Below are 22,658 nucleotides of genomic sequence, written 5' to 3'. Positions count from 1 at the left end.
GATTTCGAAATCCGTTTCAGAAAAGTATAAAACGGAATTAAAAATGTGATTGTCGTGAGATATTTTAAAAATGTGGTTGCAACATTTTAGTTTTAAAAAAATTGTATTCTTTAAATACTAAGTTAACATAATAACTAGTTTCCAAATATCTCAAATAGATATTTTTCTTATTTTTTGGTGATTTTCTGGAGCTATTATATTCTTCTTGACTAACCCATACTTATACGCAAAGACTCATGTAATTTGTGGACAAAGACATCGTCTAACTTAACAAAAATGAAAGATTAGAAAAAGAAAAGACAAATTCTTTGTCTAAATAAAAAATCAACGTTCAAGAAAAGAATTGATTGGTCAAGTTGAAGAAAGAATCTGGATAGCCGTTTTTTTTAACGTATTTAACTTCCTTGTATTTTCAGTTCTTAAAAGAAAAAACAACTCGGTCGTCACTTGAGTTACATAAATATTTTTTTGTTAAATTGGACTTTGCATTTGGATCATGTTATGTTATTTTTTTTAGCCAACACAATAAATTATATTTTGTGGTTTTGATTTGTATCTGTATTCTATTAAAGTTTATTTAGATTTTAATTAGAATTATAATATAGTTTTCACTTAAACAAAAAATAAAATAATTGTACTTTTTTAATTAAGTGAACCCGTGAACCAACCCGTTTAACCCACCAATCCGCAGTGGACTGAGTCGGGTTGAAATTTTGTTAGTCCACTAATAAGTGAGTTGAGTTGACTCACTAAGTGATCAATCCATGATGGGTCGAACTGGACCGGACTGAGTTATCCATTTGAGAGCTCTATAATTTTGAAAATTTTGACAAATAAGGAAAAGTGAAAGGTGGTCCAAAACGATGTGGGGCTATTTATAAAGGTGATGAAGTGCAAGAAGCACTCAGGTTGAGAGTTGGGTATTGGTATTAAGTGAATCTAATTGGTGTACTAATGAAACCAGCATATATGTTCTACACGCATCAAAGATTATGATAGAACCAACATAAAGATAACAAAGCAAAAAGCACAATGAATAAGGCTATAATAATCCTCCACAACACCACAATTTGTTTTTCACCTTCCACTCATTTCACACTCCACTCTTATTTTGTCGCCTTTTGTTTTGTTAATTCCAAGGATAAGAACAATCAATTGGGTACAAAATTTACATAATTAAAAAAATATCATTATACAAAAATATTAGTTTTATATTTTTTGAAAGAAGGTGAGACAATATGATTTTGTGATAATTTTAATATCTAGTTTTCATGATTTATAAAAGATTGATTATTTTTTATTAAAGATAGACAGAAAATTTAAGAATATATATATATATATATATATATATATATATATATATATATATATATATATATATATATATATATATATATATATCATACCACCCGATCCTAGCAAAACACATGATCAAAGTTTAAATAAATCAAGACAAAAAATGATTTCATGTTTTAATATTATACAAACAAAAAAAAAAAATGTTTACGTGTTTCTAGTCAACCTTATAACATATTATCATGTGCTTGCACCAACTTTTGTGAATTCTAACTTTAGTTGATTAGGTACGTAACATGCATTGATATTTTTTTGTATTATATTGGTTTCTATTAATTTGATAAATGAATTCAGCATGCCCCATACTTTAATAAATTTTATACTATGGTACATATACCCATGGAGGAATCCATCATAATTGATAAGAGAGGATTTTCACTACACGTTTTAAGGGTGTAAGAACTTTTTTTAAAGATATTAAATATATTAAAATTAAAAAAAAAAGTATATGCTTTTGTATTTTTAAATTTCGTGGGCAGGCCCACCATAAATGACAAGTAAGTTGGATCACTTATTCTGATGCACATTGTTTACTTTAAGGATTAAATATAATCATAATATTTATTATAATGATAAAACAATATTTTTTAACCTTTAATGAAAAGTTTCATTTTACGAAATTAGACACTAAATATGGTCCTAATTCAGTAACTGTTATTGATCAATCAATGAGTTTTTATACATAATGAGATTCAACATTGCTAAGTGAACACATAATTAATTAATAACTACATACTTTTAAAAAATTAAAATTAAAAGATTAATTAAAATTTTATTTCCTATGGTAATTGATTTTATTATAAATAAAATATTTATAATATATTTTCACAACTAATTTTTCTTCGTTTACACAAATTTATTTGATTAGGTTGCTCGCTTGTTTGATAAAAATAAAATGAATAATGTTGGGTAAAAAAAAGTTGTTCAATTAACTTGTAGTTTTTTCATTCTATTTGAAATAACGTTTAATCTAATTGCTTGTAATATATTATTATTTCCTTTTTTACCTTTAGTGCTTTAACTAGATTATTTGTTTTAATTTTCTCTATTTTTTCTAAAAAAATAGCAACAAAAGTAATAAGGAGTTTTGTAGCAAAAAAAAAAGAATAGAAAATTAATTGAAAAACTTAAATCAATAATTATGAAATATATAATTTTGTAATGTATAAAATGATATAATTTTTCCTTTAAATTATTTTTGTGTTTATTTATTAACTATTAATTTTCATCAAACATTCATATCTTACGTGATGCTTACATTACATGTCTTACTCACATTTTATTATATATAATATAAGTAATTAAAAACCAGTAGAAAATATTTGCAAATCATTCTTAAATATTTTAAACGTAATATCAAATCATTTAAACATAAACTATAATCAAACTCAACAAATTAATCACTCTTTATCATCAATTAAATTAAAAAAAATAAGCTAAAAAGTGTTGTTTCTTAAACTTCAATAATCAGTAACATGTTTTGATCTTAAATTAACCATTAATGAAACTATAACCATAAATATTCAACAAAATGAAACAACAGAGAATGTTCCCTGTAAAAGAAACTCACTTGTGTATGGTCACAGAGTCGGCAAAAGATAAATTCCAAAGAACATATAAACGGTGATGCTATTCTCTGCGTCTTCCATAAATGCAAACATAGATTCATTCAGCGTGGAAAATTTATGATTGAAAAAGATGCACATACATGTTCTGTTTGTGTATCTATGAATTTGTAACCTATTTTTTCTGTTAAACATGTTCTGCTATAATATGAATAGGTGTGTAAGAAAACAAAAATGGAATACTTTGATTCATTAGTTGTACTGTTTCTCTTTCTCTACAGACTCAAATATTTCAAACAACTGTAGTTGAAATATGAGTGTGCCATGGTCACGAACCCGACCTTATCCTCCTACTTATCTCTTTCTCTAGCTCTTCAACCCCTCCCACTTCTTCAAGTTCCTGTACCAAATATATTTCATGTTACTCAATAAATAAAAAACTGAGAAGGTTTTTGAACAATTTCTTACTCTGCTTGAGAAGAAAAAATAATATCATAATGAGTAAGGATTTATTTCAAATCTTGTAAATGATATATAATAGAGATTTATTTAAAAACTTAAAAATCTATAAAAGATTAATTTTTTGGTGGGGTCTAAGAACCTAGTTGAACAAAAGAAAATTAGAGAACAGAAGAGGAACGTGGCTCACCCTTGGTCCCAAAAACAGCCCATATGGAACACCGTTGAATTTGTCTGTATGGTGGAGCTGATAATACAAATAACAAAAAAATAATAAATAAATAAATAAATGTGAAGTATATTATATTGACCGAAAATGAAAAAAAAAAAAAATTACTTGGTGAGCAGCAGCAACTCTTCTGAAGTAGGGCACGTTGGCAATGGGACCCACTGGGAATCTCTTATGAACCAATCCATCGTGGACAAACATGTAGGCCATCCCGAACACCGTGATTCCAAGCCCCTGCTCCAGCACCAAAATGCAATTATTCAAAGTTTTCAGGGGTATTACTGTCAAATTAATTATCATTCTCAATTAACGGATCCCAACGAAACAGTTAATGAAGGGATTAAAAAATAAGATTACGGGAGATACACTTACTGCACCGAAACAGAGGCCAGGGACCAGACCCTTGTGGAAAAGACCGTATGAGAGAAGAGCGATCGCAGGAACAGCGTTAACAATTGCAAAAACATCGTTAAGCTCGAATGGTCCCTCTCTTGGTCGATGGTGCGACTGCAAGGTAACAGTTCCAGTTCATCTTTGATTCAATAAGAAGTTAAGAACTAGCCCTTCGTAAACACGACTTTCATTTTCTAATGAAGGCAAATAAAATATTTGAAGAACTGTTGGAAGCAAGTAAACCTCATGCATGTGCCACAAGGAAGCATGCCAAAGTGCTCTATGAGCCCATCTTGCCCAAAACTCCATGGCCACCTGAAAATTAGACACACCCAATTGATTTCAACGTCTACAATTGAATTACCCAATTGGAAAGTGGTAAAGGGACAGGACTTACGGCAGCTCCCACGGAGAGGGAAAATGTGCCTAACATTTCAGACCAAGGAAAATCTCCACCCTACGCAACACAACCCAATATTCGGATTCAAAAAGCAGCACAAACGGAGAGCGAAAAATGAAAACTTGAACAGCTTTGTTGGTACCTCCATTTGCCAGGAGAATCTGTAATAAACGGCGAAGACTGCCATGGAGGTGACGCCAAAGCTAGACATAACAGCCGCCACGAGGTAAGTGAACCTCTGGGACCTCTTTCTGGCCAATTTCTCTTCCACTCGCGCAGACGCAGATCCAGGATTCAGTTCTTGTTCTTCTTCTTCGTTGGTTTTGATCTGGAGGTTCCGTTTGGGATCCTCCGCGAGGACACAAACGGAGAACCCAGCCGTTCTTCGGGGGGGTCTTAGCCGAAGGATTGTGCTTTGATGGAAAGATTTAAAGGGGTGGAAGAGAAGGGATTGGTTTGGTTTAGGGAGAGGAATTGGCGGTTGGAGCAGATTGTAGGGCTTTAAGTTCGCGGCGGTGGAGAGTCCTGCCGCCATGGAAGGTTGGTGTGTGTGTGATAGAGAGAGAGAGAGGTTTGGGTGATTGTGAAGTGAAGGTTCAGAGGAGGAGGTTGGTTTGATATAGACCACAATTTTGGGGTTAAAAGAAGGAAGGAGATAGTGGTGGTTGGTTCATTTGGGTACAAATATACTGCGTGGAACAACTATAGCTCTGGGAACTTCTTTAAACCTCTTACAACCAACACTTCTCTTAATTGCATCGAAGCCATTGTTTTTTTGTTTTATTATCTATTACGCCTACGTATTTATTTTGATATATATATATATATATATATATATATATATATATATATATATAAATAAAAGGTTAATTATAACAATCATCCACCGTCCATGATCATTATTTTAGGGTTTATGCAATATCTATTTGGGTTTTCTCAACGTAGATTTAATCACATTCAATAAATAAAACAATTTTATAATTTTATGTATATTTATATTACGCGTGTAGTGTGTGAATGATTTTACATTTTTTATAATTTTCGGCGGAATTTAAAATAATTAACGTTAAACCAACTTTTAAAATTAGAAAGAAAAAAACATTTCATCACTCTGGTTAATCGAATTGAGATAACACTAATATGTATTAAGATTTTGATACTTTACCAAAGTTCTTGTTAATAAACTTTTAGAAAGTTTTTAACAAACATTTCTCTTCTTTTTTAAACCACAATAAATTATTTAAAAAAATATTGATCCAATTTAATGATGACATATGGACATTATTAAAACTTTGTAAAAAACCTTTTTTTATGTATTGAATTATCTTTCTTTACGCGTATAGATAAGTAATATATTTAGTTATTCATATTATATTATGATGATTCTTTAATTATAAATAACATCTTCCCTTATTTTGCACCACCTAGAGGATTGTGTGTCTCATTAGGTTGTCATTATAAGAAATGTTTCTGCATTACACAACGTTAATGTAGGGAGTGGTGTAAATTATCTGAAGTAGGAAACACTAATTTAGGGAATAATGATCCGAACTATCTAAGATGATTAGGATGATGTTATCCTCAAACCGACATCTTCCTAGCCCACAATGTCAAATATTTGATTCAATATCGTTATACGAAACGGTCAATAACTGATATATGGTTCAAAGTCTTTTAAACTCAAGTTTCCATGATAACTAATAGTATGATAAATTTCTTATATCACTATAATCATCCTAAACCCAAGGAAAGGTCCAAGATAAATAACTTTACAATTTAACTTTTATTCTCATCTTTTAATTTTCTATATATATTAAATAGATGTATTAAATTGTAATATTAATTAATTTTGTTTAATAATATTATATATATTTTCTAAATATAATTGAATTAGAAGTTATATTGTGTACATGATAGTTACAATAATATATATATATATATATATATATATATATATATATAATTTTTTTTTTCTGTGTGGACATATGTACGTGTATAAATTATAATTTTAATTTTAACTACGACCTTACGTCAATTCTCATGGATTGACAATATTAAATAGTAACATTTTTTGAATTGTTATATTAAATAATAACATTCTAATGTCAATTTACATTAAGTTTGTAATTTGTTAATTTGATGGTAACGGACCATTCACTGATTAATTAAGAGTTGCATTAATTATTACATGTAACTCATCTTGGACTGATAACGGTAACATTAGACTTATTAGTAAACTTAACACATTAGTAATCGTATATATTAAATACAATTTAGTAATATTATTAGATAATTATTATATATTTATTGAAACACTTTCTCCTTCTCCGTACCAATTTGTTTACACTAATTAAAAGTAACGATTTAAAAAGAAATTATAGAACTAAATCCCACGTTAGTTGAAAAAAAAAAAAGAATAATTATATTAAGTGTTAATGATTATAAATTTAAGACCTAAGTTTCTTAAGGTCATATTCGTACAAGTAGCGACGGACTTGATTGTGACAGGAGAACTTGGCCTTCCAATTTTTTTATATTTATATAAATTAATACCTTGATTGTGTATGAGTTTTGCAGTGAGGATATCCTTGGAACATGACATAAAATTCAAAATCTCAGATCTTTAAAACGTGTATCCTTGGAACACGTTTATTAAAATGTGAGACTCGTAAGATATGCGTATTTGAATAAACATATAATTTTGTAAGAATGTCAAATATAAAAAATATATTAAAATTTTAAAATAACTTAAATATTAATTTATCTATAACAATATATAAAGGGGATTCTCCTTTTTGTGTCCATATTTCAAAATACCCATTTTATCCTTTAAATATGCAATGAAGATTTCCAAAACCTTCTGAATAATTTTTTTTTTATATTTCATAGAATTTAAGACCTTAAGTATTAAATAAAGTACTGAATCATAAGAATATTTATTTTTTAAAAACATCAACAGCTAAATAAAACATGAACTAACATGTGATTCTTCTAAGTTTTTTTTTTTTTTATTAATTTTTTTAAGAATGATGTGACATAATGAAATGTATTGAGTAAATAAGATTTTATATCATAAATCTTGTAATGAAGATGATGTTATATTATTAATATTTATATAATAAATGATATTATTAGTGTACCATATTTAATACTTTACTGAATGTAATTAAGTTCATTAAATCTTTATTAGGCTTATTAACAATTTTAAAATATTAAAATACCATTGTTTCACAAATACGCTTAGTAATCAAATCGTAGATTATTATTATTTCACGGGTTGCATTTTAGTGTTTAAAATTAAAATTTATTGTTTCATAAATCTATTTATCATTAACAAGATAGACAAATTTTGGTTGTTGATCTATTATACCAATTTGGTACATTAATTTTTTTAATAGATCTTAAAATATTAAAATGATTATACATATTTTAAAACGTCAAAGTTGTTATATATTATTATATTATCATAAATATATTCAAAAATATTAAAATCATTGCACCTCATTTATTTTGAAGACACGTTATACATTTTGTTATATTGTTATATTTTGTAAATGTATTTTAAAACATTAAAATTATTATAAATAATTGTAATACAGTATATAGAAAAAATTTAAGAAAAAAAGTTTAAATTATTAATAATTTTTCGTTGAAAGTCTCAAATGTCCTAAAGATATGATTAATTTATAATATAAAAATGAATGTAAATTTCATTTTGTAATAAAGTTGTAGGTTATTTATGGTTTAATGAAATTTGTTGTTTATCGTTCTACCTTTGATTTTTTTTAATTATTATCAAATATATAAAAAAAGTATTTTGTCTTTTCATATCTTATATATTTTATATATTTGCTTCTTTCCTAATTTCTTACTTTTCTTTTAAAATGTTATTAGATCAAAACCCGAATAATTTATAGATATCCCTACTGTTATAATCTTAAATTTAACCCTAACTATTAGATCATTTATTAATATTTAATTTCTCACTCGTGATATATGTGATATAAGAAAAGGTTTTGGAACTTTCACATGAACTTAATATATGACTCATTTATAATACATAAATGACTACAAAATAAAAATAAAATTGAGTTAGTCCCACTACCTAAACTTCTGTGTATCTATATATAGACCTGTCTTCTCTTGTTTACCTCAGCAAAGAAAGTAAACTTGAGTGTGCCACATCTCAAAGAATGAAGATGTGTCCACGACTTGGGAATTTCATTGTAATTTTTTTTTTCTAGTTTAATTTATAGTTTTTCTCATATCTACTCATCCATTTTAGATTTTGATAATTTTCGTAGGCAACTTTTGGATGGTGAATTTTTCATATACCTTATTTCTGGAGGGCTTGGGTCGATGATTTTGTGATGAGTGAAGTGTTATTATTGTGCGCAGGTGAGTGTGATGTCCGTAATTGTGATACTGGGATCAGAAAAAGTGAAGGTTGCAGAATGCAAGGTGGGGAATGGGGGAATTGAATACCCAGCCATTAATTGCAGAAAACACAGTGCAATTTTGACAGATTTTGGTGGAGTTGGTGATGGCGTTACATCCAACACCAAAGCCTTTCGAAATGCAATAAGCAATCTCAGTCATTATTCATCTGACGGAGGCGCACAACTCATCGTGCCACCCGGAAAATGGCTAACGGGACCCTTTAATCTCACAAGCCATTTCACTCTTTTTCTTCACAACAAAGCTCTTATTCTTGCCTCTCAGGTATTTCATTTTTTTTCACCAAATACCATTTTATACCACCCCTACTCCACCAGGATAAATATTTTCATAAATTACACGTTTTTTTTTCATGTTAGAGATTGATTTTCGAGAGAAATTGAAGTTTGAGTTAGATTTTTATTTTTGACTTAATATTAATATTTTTTATCTATATTTGTAACGATAATTAAGTACTTTTTTATTTATTTTTACTAATGTCTTTTAAAAGTTTAATGTGGTCGTTTCTATTATGTAAGTTAATATAACACAGAATAAGACCTAGTTAAATAGCAATTGACAACAGTGTTTCGTCATTTTTAATTTGTTATTGTTGAAGATGTTGGTTTTCTTTTAATCACTTCCATTATTACATTGATAGAATGAATCGGAATGGCCTCATCTTCCTGTGTTACCATCTTATGGAAGAGGGAGAGATGCTCCTCATGGAAGGTTTAACAGTCTAATTTTTGGAACTAACCTCACTGATGTCGTAATTACAGGTATCTATCTATTACACTTCATCTTCTCCGTACAAAACACAATCGTAAAATCGATCTGAGCAGTTTAAATTTGGTGTTTAGGTCAAAATGGTTCCGTTGATGGACAAGGAGCTTATTGGTGGAAGAAATTCCATAACAAAAATTGAATCTCACTAGGCCATACATGATCGAGCTCATGTACTCTGATCAAATCCAGATTTCTTCTCTCACTTTACTCAACTCTCCATCCTATTTTATCCATCCAGTTTACAGCAGGTTATTAGATAACCCTTTTTTCTTCTTCAAAAATTTCTTAATTCTTTTCTTGTTTTCTGCATTCTTGTTCTGCTAATTTCACAAGGATTTATGTGTATATATATATATATATATATATATATATATATATATATATATATATATATATTCTCAGTAACATAATAATGCAAGGCCTTACCATTAATGCTCCAATAATCTCTCCCAACACAGATGGGATAGATCCAGGTAACATGTTTTTGTCCGTATAATCAGTTGACAACCATGGTTCGATTATTCTGAAATTTTTCGTGTTCTTCACAGATTCATGTACAAATGTTAGGATTGAAGATTGCTACATTGTTTCTGGTGATGACTGTGTTTCAATAAAAAGTGGATGGGATGAGTATGGGATCAAATTCGCAATGGCATCCCAACACATTGTGATTAAAAGGCTTACTTGTATATCCCCTGATAGTGCGATGATTGCTTTAGGCAGTGAAATGTCTGGAGGAATCTCTGATGTGAGAGCTGAAGATCTCACTGCCATCAACACTGAATCAGCTATCAGAATCAAAACAGCAGCGGGTAGAGGTGGGTATGTGAAAGACATATTTGTGAAAGGAATGAACCTCACAACTATGAAGTATGTGTTTTGGATGACTGGTGCTTATAAATCACACCCTGATCCGAACTATGATCCCAAAGCACTACCCGACATTACTGGGATAAATTACAGAGACGTTGTTGCAACAGGGGTCAAGATGTCTGCAAGACTCCAAGGAATTTCTAACGACCCTTTCACCAATATTTGCATCTCTAATGTCACCATCCAATTCAGTGAAAAACCAAAGAAGCATCAATGGAATTGCACTTATGTTTCTGGAGTCACAAGCAATGTCACTCCTCCTCCTTGCGAATTGTTGCCAGAGAAAAAGCCACTCCAGTGTCCTTTTCCAACGAACTCTCTGCCCATTGAATCTGTTAAGCTCAAGTCTTGTTCTACCAATGCCTTCTTCTAATGACATGAATGTGTTTGAATTTTAATTACTATTTTGTATTACATTCAAACACTTGTTTCAAGAAATGAAATCAAAATAAAGTAATTGAATGTGTTGTCCAGGATAAGTCAAAAGAATGTTGCTTTGAATTGAAAAGAAAATGACTGCTTTGAACTTTGCCGTTCTATTCGCAGCAAAGTAATGCAGTGGTGGCTAATATTTTCTTGTCTTGCAGTGTCAATCTTGACTAAAACAATTTTATATCTTAACATTTCAGACAGTGATTATCTTAACTGAAAACATATTAGTAATTTGGTAAAATCATGCTATGTTTTATCTGGTAAATATATAAGAATCTTTGAAAAAACTTTTCAATTGTAGAATCAGCACTGGACATACTGTATTATGACTATTATGCATCTCAAATTAGCTCCTATTGACGATTTATGATCTCAACCGCGTTTATAACAAATTTGTCCATTTTAGTTGTTTTTGTAGAATCCATATTTGTAGTGGTTTTTGGATTATTTACTAATTATTTAACTTTTGAACAAATATTCTTGCTGAATGCCCATGTATTAGGCAGATGATAAAAGATAAAATCAAAACACTTAGACGTTACACAACTTTTGTTCCTGTGCGTTTGATTTTGGGAATAGAAATGGTGGATTGGTTTCCAAAGAAAACAGAAGTGGAAGTTACATTGTTTGGATAAGGAGAAAAACACTGAGATTTAAAGGAAAAATGTGAGAAAAATTTATGAAAATTAATTAATGATGTTATAGATTAAAAAAAATTAATGAAAAGATAAGATTACTATTTTATCATTGTATATAAAAATACTTTAAATTAACTTATAAATTATGTAAATTAAATTATAATGAAATGTAAATAATTATTTAAACTAAAATAATATTAAAATTAATAAAAATATATTAAATTAAATATATAATTTTTAGAAATTAAAATAAAATAAAATTGAAGATTAATTTAAATAAAATTAAATAATAATTTCTTTTTATGAAAAGGTAAAAAAAGGTAGAAGTGAAAAAGCACAATGGAAATGGTAAAAAATAATTCAGGCACACCGAAAAAGTAAAAGAATATTAAAAACAAAATGATAATAATTGTGTGAGCAAAGTGTCTTTTCACTATTTTAGAAAAGATTAATCTATGCTCATTCTTCCACATTCTTCCGACTCCATCTTTTTGCAAAATCCTATTAAATTAGTTAATACAAACACAAAACTTACTATATTTTCATACTCTACTAAAATAAATAAGTAGAAACAAACTCAGAAACTGGACTCCAAAAGACACCATCACTCTTCCTAAAAACCAATCTCACCAAACAAAGACTATTAAATGCATCACTCATGTGAAGCGAAATATACCCTTATTTGCATCCATTCAACCACACTCTTAATTATATCTCTAACTTTAACCTCATATTTGCATTATATTTTCAAATTTACCTTTCGACTTATTTTTAATTTATTTAATTGCCCGTCTTCTTTATAACAATATAATATATATTCAGTACAAGAAAAATAAATAACAATACAGTAATTCATTTGCGGTACAAAATTTAAAAATAAATAATGTTTGATTGATTAATAATATAAAAGTCTTAACTTTAAGAGTATGTTAAGATTAATAAATTTTTTTACCATAATATAAATATTCCAACATACTCTCACCCTCACTAACTTCCTCACCAAGGTTTTCCTTTTTCTCTTCCAGTCTCTCTGTCACATGTTTTCCTGAGAAAAATGCTTCTTTGCTCCTCAGCCACCTCCTCCACTAACGCCGTTCCGGCCATTCCTGTTCTCGTTATCATTGCTATTTTTTTTTTTGTTTTTCTACTCGGAAAAGAAATTACGGATAGCACTACACCATTGAATTCACTCTTAGAAACAATGTCTTCGCTTTAGGTTTAGCAGCAGCTTCTTCTTCACACGTTTAACCGCGTTCTTGAAAGGTCAATGTACTCTATCCAAGTCCAACTCCAAGTCTTGTTACTTCAACAGCACTAGGTTATTCCAAAGGTTATAACCTTTTGAGTCAATAATCGTTGACGAGTTATTCTCCCGAGAAAAATGAGCCAAGAAAATGGAACTGCTACGTCTCCTTCGGTTGTTCACGTCCGAGATCCTAACAAGTAAACTTCGATGAATGATTATTATATCAATATTTTCTTGATCGGAATTATTATTTATTAATATTTTCTTTGTTCCAACGATTACTACAGTTTCTTGATTTCTTGAACTAACATTGTTGTGCTGTGTTTTTTTGTTTTGTTAGAAATTTCTTATTTCTTTGTTTTTACAATGAATCTTCTTTCTCTGAGAAACTGTTTTGAGTCATATTTTACCTTTTCTGTTTTATAATCATTAAAATCGTTGTAGATTTTTTTTTTTTTTTATGACTGTAGGCTTCAGTTTGGTGAGGATCCCAGAGTTATGCATCTACTGATGAAAATTTTGGCTTAGTGATACTGCAACCTTTTTCTTAGCTATTAAGTAACACGTAGTTATGTCTCGAATTTGATTAAGATCCTTTTGTTTGATTTGGTATTGCAGGCGCTTAAAAATTTCATATACGAGAGAATTTCTTCTCTCCTTAGACCAAGCGGAACTCATAGTGAAGTTTTCTTTGTAAGCTCAGTCCTCAATTTCATGGTTAAAGAAAAAAAAAACCCTCGTATGCCATTATGTTTTTAGAATATTACCTCTTAATTATTTGGTGCATCTTTCTCCAATAGTGTGGTTGATGACGAGGCATCCGACCTTTTCTCTTTACGTTCATGTGCTCCAGGTGTGTAATTTTGGTTTTTGTAATTCTACTTTAGAGTTTCCAATATGCTTACTACCCACTTTCTGATCATTATTGTTTATTATGGATTGTTATTGCATATTCTGGTTTTGTTTGAAGAAAGTTTCTTTAACTATTCATGCTTTTCGAACAGGTCCCAAGTGTCAAAATAGCGTGCCTCAAAATTTTTCTCTAGAGGTTCCTCGTGATGTTAATCCTCTGTTGCATAGATGTGATGAACCATACCGGCCTCCATGTCGCTACAAGGTCTAATTTGAGATTTATATTTATATATTAATAACAGAGTGGATATAGTTTCCATAATTTAAGGTAGATTGAGGCGTGCAACCTTTTACTTCTATTGTGTTAAAGAGTCCATAATATCATTTTTTTTTTCAGTCACTTCCTTCAACTAGACATAGCAATGACTTGCTTAACGGTGACATATCTGGATCTAGTGAGTGTACAAATCATGAGATAGCAGATCGGAAAATATGGAGAAAAGGTAAAAAACTCTTTCATTGGTTTCTTCATTTTCTCTGTCAACTTGTCATTTAAGGTTATAATGTCTTTTTTTCAGGAAGAATTTCAACGTGTGGTCCCTCAGAAGGTCTTATCTCTCCTACTAGTGTGGAAAAGGAAAAACAGTTCGCTCCAATGGTTGATGACTGTGAATCATCTACGGTCTATTGTAGAGGCATTTCAGTTAGCATGAAGCAAAATCCATCCAGCCCTGATTTCCACGTGCGACGGGAGTTGAAATTAAATTCTTTCACTGATAGCATAGACGGAGAATCGAGTTCGAGCTGTGAACTTTGCTTGCCTGACGAAGACAGTTTAATTACATTTGACGAACTGTTCTTGCAGCCCGATGTGGAAAATTTGGCTGTGGTTGATAGTTCCATGTCTAGTAGCGCTGAAAGGAGTCCAATTGAAGCTGAGGTGTTTAGTCCAAGCTCACCTCGAGAAATGATTGAAAAGCTAGTGGAATTTATACTCAATGAAGAAAGTTCTACACCAAATGTGGATGATCCAATGGTGCACCATGGAGCTGGATTGGGCTGCTTTTCCCACTCTACGCATGCACAACAAACTCACGCCGAGTTCTGCTCCAATCATTTGAATCCAGAGAAGAAGGATCAACTCGACCATAATAGATTTCAAATAAACTCCATTGATTCAGCCATACATTCTTTTTTTTCCCACTCTTTCCCATCCAACCCATTTTCTCAACCTTTCCCTCTTTATCACAACGAGCTGAAAAGGTTTGATCGTGAAGTTAGTCAAACAATGTTCCAGCAGGTTATAAATCCTGATAAACTTCATCGCTGCTCATTAAGTGTATCAAAAAGTGGAGTTCCATTGCATCTGCCTGCACTCCAGATGGCTTCTTGCACACAAAAGCTAAATTCGATGCGGACTGGTACCTTCGCGTATCAGGAGACAAAAAACTACGGGGATTTTGTAAAGCCAGGTCTCGGTAAGAAATCACTTCATAATGTTTTGTACGAGTCATGTTGAACCGAAATTTAGAAGGTGCGATAGTTACTGATAATTCTACCCATCGTTAGACTTTCAGGGTGATAGTAACATCAATCCAACTCCAGTTGACAGTTGCATTGAAATGAAATTGCTAGCAAATCAATGCCATCCTTATATGCAAGGTTTCTAGTACCAGACTTTCGCGACAGCCAACACTGCTGGCTGAGTATTCTACCCTGACTATTCCATTTGTTTGTAGTGAAACATTTCTGAAGCTGTCTTCTGGTTACTGTCTGAATTAGATATAGTACATTTAAAATTTCATTACTGGAAATATTTCATGACACGATAAAGAAATCTAAAAGTAGACAACGTATGTGTACAGGCAGTCAGTACAGTAAGTCAGAAACTTTCTCGAATACATTCTTGTGGTCTTTGTGAAAAATCAGTCCGATGTTTGTACGAGTAACGGACTAAACCGTGTTTCTTCATCAGTGACTATCAATTTGGTTGTCTCAGCCTTTACCATGTAGCATTTTGTATTCCTTGTGTGACAAATGAAACTGTGGTCATTTTCAATATTCTGTTGGATGTCTAGTTATTCTTTCACCAAATTAACCATACAAATGAGACACTGTTTTGGTGCATAAAAAGTTAAAACATAACTCTCTAATCCAATAATTTTAGGTATATGAGTTGAATAAATCATTCTCAGTTGAGTTCTTATTTCAAATGTTCATACCCCCAGTGCTAAAAAAATTTATACTGTACACTGTTAGAAAGTTTTTAATGGGGAATTGTCTCTCTTTTCAGATATTACACTTCTAGCTAAATCTAGAGCACATATATCTGTGCATACTATGCAAAACTATGTACCCTATACATCTCTAAATTTTCTTTTATTATATAAAAACTGATTTGAATTGTGGGAATTTTAAAAAGTCTTCCACAGCTAAGATGATGAGCAGTAGCATTTACTTCAGTCAGTCTCCATGCCACGGCATCTTTACCTCATCATGCAAAATTCCACCCGACTGCATTCAGCAGCTGGAAAACAAAGTCATTGTCTGCCTCCACCATCTAAGTAACACTCTTCAACTGCTCATCAAGCATGTTTCGATCCACATTGATATAATAGTTATCTGACTCAGGTTCAACCTCATATGATGCTAGCAGCCTTCTCTGCATGAATAACACAACATGCGTATAAATATAGAGTTTATCATCTTTTCTTCTGTCCTTGAACATTCAATTTGATGTCAACTTCAAGTCATTCAAATTTCTATACAGCAGAAAATTCCAATCAATTTTTGGAAAGTTTTGGAAAGATGAGGAACATATAGAGATTATTTTAAGCTAAGAATCCCCAAATTAGGTATTTGAACACATAATCAAAATTTGATGTTGCCTGGCGAGGCCCAAGTAAGAAAAAACGACGCATTCATCATTACATTTTCATTGTAATACTAATACAAAGATAGTTGTCACAATACTTACATGGTCCTCAAAATCTGGGCTTACTAAATTGATAGACAGGTTTCTCATCAACAGTAGCACCTAAAAAGTAAAGTACAAATAAATTGCCGTGAAGAATAATCGGAAAGAATCGTTGACAAAAAGAATGCACGTAGACAAGTACTTACAGTCTCAACATCTATAGGGTCCATTCGTTTTAGTTTCTGCAGATGTCCACTTTCATTTGGATCAAATACACTGCCAATGAAGCCGTATACCTGACCAAAATCTGGAAGAACTGCAATAAAACCCGGAAGAAGATGAAAAATTATAAATATTGAGAAGAAAACTGCCAATGTCATTTGGGAAACAGCAAGACTTCGTTGGAAGAAAGGGCAATTATTATTTTGTCTACGTTGGAAGAAAGATAAATTTTAAAAAGGATGTTCGCATGACAGAGGGGTCTATGCACACACATTATCAGTATACATCATTTCATAACCTTGCCGTACACATTGAATGTGATATAATAATTGCAGACGACAACATAAAAAATTAGATATAAAATCATTAAACCCTTGCCTCTCAGAGGATGGATATTATTCCCTTGACCATTAGATTCACCAACCAACTTTGCTCTAGGACTTCCACTGTTACTGCAACAATTATTCACTTTGTGGCCTAAAACACACGATATGATAAACTCAATAAATAATTATTACCTTCAGAAAATTATTTAAATAACACCCACAACTATTTCCATGATAATGAAGTCTAAAGTTGAAGTATGGAATGTTCAGTGTTTAGTTGTACCATGCAATAAATTAGTGCTTTTCTGCAGAGAGTTGTTTGACCAGGAAGACGCTGCAGCGTTAATAATAGGGGTTTTAAGCATTGCTGAAGAATCACGCTTCATTATGTACCCTGGTTCAAGCAAAGCCGATGATGATTGAAAGGACCCTGATACTTGTGAGAGCACTGGAACTGCCCAGATATCACTAAAAATTATTAGATACTACAATCATATTAAATAATGAAATAAAAAATATAGTGAATATTCAAACCATTTTTTGAAGCTTTCTGAGGATATGGATGAGCAGCTTTTCTTTTTGGTCTGGGTGGAGGAAGATGTTCACTTGTCCCATTCTTCTGAACTTTCAGAAAGTATTTCTGAGCATGGCTTCGTATCTGCAAAATCAGTAGTAAGTTTTCAGTCCTTCTCGTATGTATTTGAGGTGTCCAATTAACATTGGAACTTTTGAAATAAATTGTAGGAATCTCAACATAAATAAATGTTCATATGACTAAGTGTTCTCAAATTTTAATCCATGACATCTCCATTCTGCTCTACTCAATCCACGACATTTATGGCTAACCCAAACAGCTAGTGCAAATTTCCAGACAAAGTTTGCATTTGAAATTACCTGGATAACTGTCTTTGATCCAACAAATGCTTCAATCTTTTTCCAGTCACGGTCAAATCTGCATACAGAACGAAAGAAACAAAATGAGATGATTATCAGAATTTACAATTTAAACAATTTGGTACTTTTCAGGTGTACTTGGTTGGAGAGAAACAACAGTATTTTCAAAGTTGTCACTTTGTGTTTAAATTTGTTGTTGAGTTGTGTTTGTGGCTTCTCTTAAGTGCCTTTTCTATGGTTATTTAAAAGAAAAATTAATATTGAAAGAGCCATGTTGCATTTTTCTAGCTACTGCTCACTATTATCTTCTCATTCTTTTCTAATTAGGAGAACTTCTTAACATCTCCAAGCTTTAATTTCTATATTTTCTTTTTAATTATGTAAATTTATGTAGAAATGTCTAGAAAATTATTACATTCTTTTCTTTTCTATTCACAAATTAATAACTTTCTGTAAGAAGCATTTACAGTAACCTGAGCTATGTTCATTCTGCATTACATCATAAACAACTAGTATATTTACCACACTATTACTAGTATTAAGAGGAATTCATATTTTAGCTAAACTGAAAAATTATCCGTATAAGATCCTCGCCGATCATCATATCAAAATCCATCTCCTCCAAAGAGGCTCATATACAGATAAGTATAAAATGATGCTTTGATACTTGAAAAAACCAAAGTGTGAATCTAAGTTTCTAATACAAACACTTCAAAAAGAATAATAAACCTGCCTAATTCCTTTCTGATTCTCTCTCTTTCGATGAGTCTCGATCAATGCAATACAAAACAGTCAAAACCAGCCATTGAATTAGTAGAATTCAATGTGTCAAACATGACTCAACATATTGAAAATTGTTCTAAGCCAGAGTCATTTTCAAATAACAATAACAGTAATAAAAACCATACACTGTCCCTAACACTAAAACCGTTGAAACCAGGAAATACCTAATCATAAGCACATACCCCTGAAACATTAAGAGTTTTGGAGTGACAGTGACCACAATTATACCCTCACATTTATCATCAATTTCTCCTTATACAAAAACAACAATTTGAAACCTCGTATATGGTATACCACTAATACCCATGTCTCAATTGAGTTTCAAAATCCACACACTACATTCTAATACAAAACAAATTAAAAGAAAGAAAAAAAACCATGAAATTGACATACAACTGAAGAGCTTCGAGGAACTTGTCGTGCTCGGGTTCGGTCCAACTCTCCCTAGACTTGGTGATAGTGTAAGGTTTGCGAGTCTTCTTAGCAGGGTCCTCGAGGGAATCGGCGGCGGCGGTAGCGGTGGCAAAAGGGAGTATTCCGGGGAGCGACATAGCAGAGGGGTCCATGTAGTAAGCCTCAGAAGGGTTGGGGTTTTTAGATACCATGTTCCTCCTCTTAGTTCAAGTTTCAAGCTTTAAGGTTCGTGTATCTTGTAAAAGGAGATAGACACTCTGTTAGTTAGAGCAGAACACAGCCACAGAGTACTTATATGAGATAGTTTCTCATTGTACTGTTTTTACACTTCCTACTTTGCAACCACCAATCCTCCCTTGCCACCTCACCACCTAATTAATATCATTCAACACTATTTTAAATAAGGTTGTTTTATTTTATTTAATGCACCATATTATAATATTAAATTTTAATTTTATCCTTAATTATTCTTAGATTCTTTTACATGGAGAGATGAAATCTAACTACTCCACTTTCCAACAAAAGGTCGAAAACAACAAAAAATTTGAAATAAAAAAATTGACTGTGGTTACATCATAATCTCTTTTTTTTTCTATAATACTACTAACAATTAATGAATACATCAATTATATTTTGTACCTTCCTTTTCTTTTTCTCTTTTACTTGGTTTGTTTCTTTTCTTTCAAGAGTAGACTAAATAAGATATGGATAGTTGTAAACTGTGGAATCATTTAATTTTTATGAGCATGCGTCACTTCTACACTTGTTCTTGTCATAGGACTTAGTTTCCTAATGAAAATAATATTCCGTGTCTTGAGTGAAGTTTAATAATTTGATTGCCCAATGAAAGTCTAATTAGAGACAAATTATTATTAGGTAGCTTATGATATATTTGAAGATAGTGACAGTGCTTTTTAGAGCAAAATATCTCCAAATTGTGAAGTTGAGTTGGCATGGTTTATTTACAAGAGACGTGCCACGTATGATTTACCGTTCATAGTGATACACTAATCATGTTCTGTGTGCTCGGAGCTATGAAAGAACAATAATAGGGGAACTTAATGAGCATCATGCGTAACTTCACTTCAAAGCAGAATAATACAAAACAGATAATTATGTGATTTTGAATTTTGAATTTTGTTGTCGACAAGACTTTGATTAACGTTATCATTAGTACTCGCACTTATCTATTCATTTCCAAAAGGTTAGATATGCCAACAGTACTTACAAAAAAATATCAGATTTTTGTGCAACCAAATCATGTTTTTTCATATTCATGAATTCACGTGTAGCCTAACTACGAATGATTAGGGAACAAAGCCAAAATTATCATTTTAAATTTAATTTCATTAAAATAAACAATTTTTTCCTTCTTTTTTTTTCTTAAAACAGTTACGAATTACATATTAATATTTTCAAATGATTTTTTGTTGTGTGGATTCTATTTTTTTTATTTTATTTTTTAGGTGAGAGTTGTAGTAGCGGAGTTGTATGGTCCCGGAAGCAGTTGATAAAAACTCGTTGACGAAACCATAAAGCATAGTCTGTTAGTTATTGTTGAAAAAACCGACAGGGAAAGTGGCAATTAAATGGTTTGTGACGTGTCAAGGAAAGATGGGTTAAGGGCAAAAAGCCCATGGCCCACAAGGCCTGCTTGGTTGTAAGGTAGTGAGTGACACACAAAGCTAGGCCACATAATATCACACCAGATATTTTCTGCTGGGCCCGGTCAATTTATCATGGGCCCATATCCATCTCACGTTCTGAGGACCCAATGCACCCTTTGCTATTCTTTCCTTTTACCTTTCGTTTCTTTCACCCTTGTCTCGCTAAGTCTGTTCCTTTCTCTCTCTCTTCCTATGTTTATTGCTCTTTCCTCTCTATGCAGAGAATAAAAAACATTTAAAACATGTTAAGGAAATTTGTACTCGGTTATATGAACTGAACTGAGGAAAATCAATATGTTAATAAAAAGGAATAAAAAAATATGGTGTGTAAATGGATAAGGTACTTTTTCATCTCTCCGTCAAAACAAAAATTTAAGAGTTTTTCTGATAAGTTTTCTCATTTTCTCATGCTATCCATTTGTGAATTTGTTAAGTGGTAACTTTCTTCTTTTATTAGTATCACATAAATTTAATGAGTTTTTTAAATGTGTTGATTATAGTTTTCAATAAATGTTACATTCTAATATATCTGCGATGGAAAATTGAAATATTTATTTTCTAAAAATTAGTGTAAAAATATTCTATATTCATCTTTTACTCCATATTGATTTGGCTGTGCAAATTAGAAAAAAAAAATTAGAACACATGTAAAGTGGAAAAAAAAAAGTCACGATTTACAATAGTGGTGATATTATTATTAAATCTAGTGTTGTTGTTGCTTCACCAATACCAATAGTAGTTGTAGAATCTTAAGAAGCTTTAACCATTTTAAGAGATATAACTGATGAAGCTTCTGAGGTTTATTAATCTGTAATTTAATATTAATTTCAACCATCATTAACATCAACTAGGTTTAAGCAATCGAAGAAGAGATTCTGTCAAGAAAATAAGTGTGTTGATTCTATGTTTATGAGGTAACTGATAAACACGTTTTATTTGATGAATTTTAATTCTTTATATATATATATATATATATATATATATATATATATATATATATATATATATATATATGGTTATTTCGCCGGTTATTGGTTAGTTTTATATTATGAGTTTTCATGAATATTGGTTTAATCTATTTTATTTTATATAGTGCAAACGATGAATAATCAAAAGAGGATAAACTTACTTGAAATGTTTTGGAACATGACAGTGGTGCATGGATCTCTTCATCAACTTTTGTGACATTTAGTCCGCAAACGTAATATATACAATTAAAAACAGCAATAAAACAAACTTAGAAAATGCAAATATATATACCAAGACACTAAAAAAACTCATATTTTCTGTTAATTATTTTAATTTTTTTAAAAAATACTTATAAATTTTGTTACGAAAAAAAAATTACAGAAAATTATTGTCATTTATTTTGCAAACTATTTTGTATAAAACACTTTTCGCAACAAATTTTGTAGAAAATACTTGCGAATTTTATAATTTTGTAAGAAATAATTACTCACAAAAAAATTACCTGTCAATTAAAATTCTTAAAAAAATAGTAGAAAAAAGTCTTTTCTTATTAATTTTTTAAACAAATTTGCAAGAAAATTACCATATAATATGAGAATTTTTAGTAATGTGACACACCAAAAAACACAATAATGATACATATCCATTTATATTTTGTTTTTAACATGTTCATTTACATTGATATGTGTATATTTTATGCATGAAATTATGAAATTGTGATATCTATAATGGCCAAAAACATCATTTTAGTGACTTTTTAAAAAACATTATGGAAATAGATAGATTTAAAAGAATAC

At 30.8% G+C, this 22,658-nt stretch overlaps 3 protein-coding genes and 1 pseudogene across 5 annotated transcripts; 2 read left to right on the top strand and 2 right to left on the bottom strand.

The window, feature by feature from the left end:
• Positions 1-3,024: 3,024 nt before the first annotated feature.
• Positions 3,025-5,119, bottom strand: LOC114189940 (beta-carotene hydroxylase 2, chloroplastic-like). Its single transcript, XM_028078670.1, has 7 exons — positions 4,545-5,119; positions 4,400-4,459; positions 4,246-4,317; positions 3,982-4,116; positions 3,718-3,843; positions 3,571-3,627; positions 3,025-3,321 (listed from the first exon to the last, which is right to left on the bottom strand). The coding sequence occupies exons 1-7, from the start codon at positions 4,935-4,937 to the stop codon at positions 3,250-3,252; spliced, it is 915 nt and encodes a 304-aa protein (XP_027934471.1). The 5' UTR covers positions 4,938-5,119; the 3' UTR covers positions 3,025-3,249.
• A 3,443-nt stretch (positions 5,120-8,562) lies between these two features.
• Positions 8,563-11,061, top strand: LOC114192522 (annotated as a pseudogene).
• A 1,515-nt stretch (positions 11,062-12,576) lies between these two features.
• On the top strand, positions 12,577-15,728 carry LOC114189504. 2 transcript variants are annotated; one of them, XM_028078083.1, is made up of 7 exons: positions 12,577-13,014; positions 13,436-13,510; positions 13,618-13,670; positions 13,822-13,934; positions 14,067-14,172; positions 14,248-15,147; positions 15,247-15,728. In XM_028078083.1, the coding sequence occupies exons 1-7, from the start codon at positions 12,953-12,955 to the stop codon at positions 15,249-15,251; spliced, it is 1,314 nt and encodes a 437-aa protein (XP_027933884.1). In that variant the 5' UTR covers positions 12,577-12,952; the 3' UTR covers positions 15,252-15,728. The 2 variants fall into 2 exon arrangements, with proteins under 2 accessions (XP_027933884.1, XP_027933883.1); XM_028078082.1 differs by having other exon boundaries at positions 15,239-15,728.
• A 91-nt stretch (positions 15,729-15,819) lies between these two features.
• On the bottom strand, positions 15,820-19,495 carry LOC114189505 (protein REVEILLE 6-like). Of its 2 annotated transcripts, none has more exons than XM_028078084.1 (8): positions 19,205-19,495; positions 18,029-18,086; positions 17,669-17,792; positions 17,418-17,588; positions 17,187-17,285; positions 16,793-16,902; positions 16,647-16,706; positions 15,820-16,331 (listed from the first exon to the last, which is right to left on the bottom strand). In XM_028078084.1, exons 1-8 carry the CDS (start codon positions 19,414-19,416, stop codon positions 16,230-16,232), a joined length of 936 nt encoding a protein of 311 aa, XP_027933885.1. In that variant the 5' UTR covers positions 19,417-19,495; the 3' UTR covers positions 15,820-16,229. The 2 variants fall into 2 exon arrangements, with proteins under 2 accessions (XP_027933885.1, XP_027933886.1); XM_028078085.1 differs by having other exon boundaries at positions 15,820-16,326.
• Positions 19,496-22,658: the final 3,163 nt, after the last annotated feature.

Source organism: Vigna unguiculata, chromosome 7 (genome assembly GCF_004118075.2).
Source record: "Vigna unguiculata cultivar IT97K-499-35 chromosome 7, ASM411807v1, whole genome shotgun sequence".
NCBI lineage: Eukaryota > Viridiplantae > Streptophyta > Magnoliopsida > Fabales > Fabaceae > Vigna > Vigna unguiculata.
The sequence above is the reverse complement of the archived record's forward strand: the minus strand, read 5'-3'. Positions and strand labels throughout refer to the sequence as shown.

What these genes read in the sequence shown, in the direction of transcription:
- LOC114189505 (XM_028078084.1), bottom strand. Translation starts at nt 19,416, where the DNA reads ATGGTATCTAAAAACCCCAACCCTTCTGAGGCTTACTACATGGACCCC. An exon ending in ACCCTATAGATGTTGAGACT is followed by an intron (nt 16,707 to 16,792) that starts GTAAGTACTTGT and finishes TTTACTTTTTAG; the next exon opens with GTGCTACTGTTGATGAGAAA. An exon ending in GCCCAGATTTTGAGGACCAT is followed by an intron (nt 16,332 to 16,646) that starts GTAAGTATTGTG and finishes TTATTCATGCAG; the next exon opens with AGAAGGCTGCTAGCATCATA.
- LOC114189504 (XM_028078082.1), top strand. Translation starts at nt 12,953, where the DNA reads ATGAGCCAAGAAAATGGAACTGCTACGTCTCCTTCGGTTGTTCACGTC. An exon ending in CTCATAGTGAAGTTTTCTTT is followed by an intron (nt 13,511 to 13,617) that starts GTAAGCTCAGTC and finishes TTTCTCCAATAG; the next exon opens with TGTGGTTGATGACGAGGCAT. An exon ending in TCGGAAAATATGGAGAAAAG is followed by an intron (nt 14,173 to 14,247) that starts GTAAAAAACTCT and finishes TCTTTTTTTCAG; the next exon opens with GAAGAATTTCAACGTGTGGT.
- LOC114189940 (XM_028078670.1), bottom strand. Translation starts at nt 4,937, where the DNA reads ATGGCGGCAGGACTCTCCACCGCCGCGAACTTAAAGCCCTACAATCTG. An exon ending in GAGTTGCTGCTGCTCACCAA is followed by an intron (nt 3,628 to 3,717) that starts GTAATTTTTTTT and finishes TTGTATTATCAG; the next exon opens with CTCCACCATACAGACAAATT. An exon ending in GGCTGTTTTTGGGACCAAGG is followed by an intron (nt 3,322 to 3,570) that starts GTGAGCCACGTT and finishes TATTTGGTACAG; the next exon opens with GAACTTGAAGAAGTGGGAGG.